Source organism: Palaemon carinicauda, unplaced genomic scaffold (assembly GCF_036898095.1).
Source record: "Palaemon carinicauda isolate YSFRI2023 unplaced genomic scaffold, ASM3689809v2 scaffold2045, whole genome shotgun sequence".
NCBI classification, from domain to species: domain Eukaryota; kingdom Metazoa; phylum Arthropoda; class Malacostraca; order Decapoda; family Palaemonidae; genus Palaemon; species Palaemon carinicauda.
In genome coordinates, this window is record NW_027169641.1 from 22,501 (window position 1) to 27,051 (window position 4,551).

Below are 4,551 nucleotides of genomic sequence, written 5' to 3' on the forward strand. Positions count from 1 at the left end.
AAGGCATATTCGCTTTTTAATTTTCTCCAAAGTTTTTTATTTTCTTTTTTAATTTCGTGGCTGTCAATGTTATGATAAGAATTACTCTCGTCCCAAGCTTCTCATGATTATGGTCTCGTCACCAGCTCCTTAGGTAACCTGGTGGCTCGGTAAATGGAAGGTGTTTTAGAAGCGTTATTTAGATGTTTTTATTTTAAATATATGTTGGTTGGAGAGCATGTCAATGATATGTATAAGTGACTTTGATATATATAAAAGACTTCACCTAAAGAAATATTTTAAAATCATAATAAATTACCTATATCCCATTGCCTCTTTTCAATAATCGTATATTATTGTATCTTCTTAAATCTCTCTAAACACACAAATAAACAAAAACAACTTATCCAAACACACAAATAAACAAAAACATCTTATCTAAACACAAAAATAAACAAAAATATCTTATCTAAACACACAAATAAAAAACATCTTATCTAAACAAATAATTTATATAAACACACAAATAAACCCAAACAACTTATCTAAACACACAAATAAACAAAAACAACTTATCTAAACACACAACTAAACAAAAAACAACTTATCTAAACACACAAATAAACAAAAACAACTTATCTAAACACACAAATAAACAAAAACATCTTATCCAAACAAATAATTTATATAAACACAAATAAACCAAAACAACTTATCTAAACACACAAATAAACAAAAACAACTTATCTAAACACAAATAAACAAAAACAACTTATCTAGACACACAAATAAACAAAAACAACTTATCTAAACACACAATTTATCTAAACACACAAATAAACAAAACAACTTATCTAAACACAAATAAACAAAAACAACTTATCTAAACACAAATAATCTAAAACAACTTATCTAAACACACAAATAAACAAAAACAACTTATCTAATATACAAATATACAAAATCCTCTTATAAACATTCACAAAAACATCTTTCCAACATCAGACATGAAGACATCAGATTCCATTAGCTTGATGGAAACATCATTATTTGTCACACGAGGCATGGCGTTTGACTATCATTTTCCTGCAACAGCTCTAATGTTGATTTCCTTAGTGCAACACTAGATTACAGAGTGCAACATTTGAATACATTACATTAATTGAAAAGTGTCCATGATATATACAACAACAACAACAACAACAACAACAACGACAACAAATGCAGTCGTTTCTAGTCCACTGCTGGACAGAGTGTCTCAGAAATGTCTTTATTCATGTCTGGGGTTTGGTCAGTTTCTTATCACCCACGCTGGCCAATGGTAATTGGTGATGGTGGCAGAATTCTTTCTGATCGTTCACAGCAAACCAACCTAGTATGGGCGACCCTGACTAGTATAGCTTTGCTTATCATGTCCCAAGGCTTTATTAAGGTTCGAGGTTTCTGACGCATAAGTTTATGCTGGTAGGACCATCTCATTAAATACTTTTCTTTTTAGAGAAAGTGGCTTTTTACTTTCATAATTTAATTTTGTTTACCAAATGCTCTCCATCCATGCTTATCCTTCTTTTTATTTCGGTCTCGTGTCGTGGGGGAATTTCTTTGTCTGTCGTAAGTACGCATATTTATTACCAATCTCTAGAGGCTTGTCCATAACTCATATATATATATATATATATATATATATATATATATATATATATTATATATATATATATATATATATTGCGACACCATCTTAAGGAAATCAAAAGCACCCCAACTCCTTCTGTTATCTCCTCAAAGGGGCTCAGCCTGATCGCCTTGTGTAGCAGAGGGACTTTTCCAACATCTTGTAATCGGACCCTCTTACTTTGAGGGGTGGGGGAAAGGGGAGATCCTGGGGGAGAGGGGATCCCGTGGTGGGTGGGGGGAGGTGTAGAAAGAGATAGGATATGGGTGGTCTCTTTGAGAGAGAGAGAGAGAGAGAGAGAGGAGAGAGAGAGAGAGAGAGAGAGAGAGATATATCTTATAGCTTAAACAAGCCTTAAGGTTTTAATTTTCTTGACCTAACCTGGGATTTATATACCTGGTGACTGATTGACTGTTGTAGATTACACCCTAGGATGGAGGGAGGTGAGGGTGTAGCAACCGCATCCCAGAACATATATGTAAAATAAACTGAAATATTCCTATAAACCTAATCCCCCTTTGCTTTGAGAAAGCACGGTTGAGCAAGAATTTCATCTCTCTCTCTCTCTCTCTCTCTCTCTCTCTCTCTCTCTCCTCTCTCTCTCTCTCTCTCTCTCGTCTTAATTAAGTCTTGCCATTGTAGTTATGATTGCAGTCTGCAACAGACAGGAATATCGTGCAAGAATAATGAGGTTTATTATTGGCTATGAATTCAATCCGAAGGGGCCGTGTTGCAGGTTGTCCTTTATTGTTGTTGGAGATGCAGCTATTGTTGTTGTTGTTGGAGATGCAGCCATTATTGTTGGGATGCAGCTATTGTTGTTGGGGTTGCAGCTATTGTTGTTGGAGATGCAGCTATTGTTGTTGTTGTTGGAGATACAATTATTGTTGTTGGAGATGCAGCTATTGTTGTTGGAGATTTATCTGTTGTTGTTGTAGATGCAGTCATTCTTGTTGGAGATGCAGCTGTTGTTGTTGGAGATGCAGCCATTGTTGTTGGAGAGTCAGCCATTGTTGTTGAAGATTCCGCCATTGTTGCTGGAGAGTTAGCCATTGTTGTTGGAGATTCAGCCAATTTTGTTGGAGATTCAGCCATTGTTGTTGGAGAGTCAGCCATTGTTGTTGGAGATGTAGCTGTTGTTGTTGGATAGTCAGCCATTGTTGTTGGAGATGTAGCTGTTCTTGTTGGAGATGCAGCCATTGTTGTTGGAGATGTTGCTGTTGTTGTTGTTGGATAGTCAGCCATTGTTGTTGGAGATCTAGCTGTTGTTGTTGGAAATGCAGCCATTGTTGTTGAAGATGTTGCTGTTGTTGTTGGATAGTCAGCCATTGTTGTTGGAGATGCAGCCATTGTTGTTGGAGATGCAGCCATTGTTGTTGGAGATGCAGCCATTGTTGTTGGAGATGCAGCCATTGTTGTTGGAGATGTTGCTGTTGTTGTTGGATAGTCAGCCATTGTTGTTGGAGATGCAGCCATTGTTGTTGGAGATGCAGCCATTGTTGTTGGAGATGTTGCTGTTGTTGTTGTTGGATAGTCAGCCATTGTTGTTGGAGATGTAGCTGTTGTTGTTGGAAATGCAGCCATTGTTGTTGAAGATGTTGCTGTTGTTGTTGGATAGTCAGCCATTGTTGTTGGAGATGCAGCCATTGTTGTTGGAGATGCAGCCATTGTTGTTGGAGATGTTGCTGTTGTTGTTGTTGGATAGTCAGCCATTGTTGTTGGAGATGTAGCTGTTGTTGTTGGAAATGCAGCCATTGTTGTTGAAGATGTTGCTGTTGTTGTTGGATAGTCAGCCATTGTTGTTGGAGATGCAGCCATTGTTGTTGGAGATGCAGCCATTGTTGTTGGAGATGTTGCTGTTGTTGTTGTTGGATAGTCAGCCATTGTTGTTGGAGATGTAGCTGTTGTTGTTGGAAATGCAGCCATTGTTGTTGGAGATGTTGCTGTTGTTGTTGGATAGTCAGCCATTGTTGTTGGAGATGCAGCCATTGTTGTTGGAGATGCAGTCATTGTTGTTGGAGATGTTGCTGTTGTTGTTGTTGGATAGTCAGCCATTGTTGTTGGAGATGTTGCTGTTGTTGTTGGATAGTCAGCCATTGTTGTTGGAGATGTTGCTGTTGTTGTTGGATAGTCAGCCATTGTTGTTGGAGATGTAGCTGTTGTTGTTGGAGATGCAGCCATTGTTGTTGGAGATGTACCTGTTGTTGTTGGAGATGCAGCCATTGTTGTTGGAGATGTTGCTGTTGTTGTTGTTGGATAGTCAGCCATTGTTGTTGGAGATGTAGCTGTTGTTGGTGGAAATGCAGCCATTGTTGTTGAAGATGTTGCTGTTGTTGTTGGATAGTCAGCCATTGTTGTTGGAGATGCAGCCATTGTTGTTGGAGATGCAGTCATTGTTGTTGGAGATGTTGCTGTTGTTGTTGTTGGATAGTCAGCCATTGTTGTTGGAGATGTAGCTGTTGTTGTTGTAGATGCAGCCATTGTTGTTAGAGATTCAGCCATTGTTGTCGGAGAGTCAGCCATTGTTGTTGGAGATGTAGCTGTTTTTGTTGGGGATTCAATTAATAATGGAGATTTAGCTATTGTTGAAGGAGATAAAGTTATTGTTGGAAGAGATACTTCTATTGTCGGATTAGATTCAGCCATTGTTGTTGGAGATTCAGGCAATTTTGTTAGGGATTCAGCTCTTGGTGAAGGATTTGGCGCTGGTTGTTCGTGTTAGTGATGATAGCAATAGTTTTAGAAGTTCTGGTGTTGGAGATGATGGTAGGGTCTGCTGTTTTTTGGGGCTGGTTAGCTTTTCTTGGTGGTAGTGATTGGTGCTAATTCCCTGTTGGAGGAAATGCAGTTATATTGGTGTTGCTAATTCTAAATGTGGAATTGAAAATGCCATTCTTTAG

At 38.1% G+C, this 4,551-nt stretch overlaps 1 protein-coding gene across 1 annotated transcript; it reads right to left on the reverse strand.

Annotated features, from left to right (window-relative positions):
- Positions 1-2,446: 2,446 nt before the first annotated feature.
- On the reverse strand, positions 2,447-4,297 carry LOC137635972 (uncharacterized). Its single transcript, XM_068368428.1, has one exon. It carries the CDS (start codon positions 4,295-4,297, stop codon positions 2,447-2,449), a length of 1,851 nt encoding a protein of 616 aa, XP_068224529.1.
- Positions 4,298-4,551: the final 254 nt, after the last annotated feature.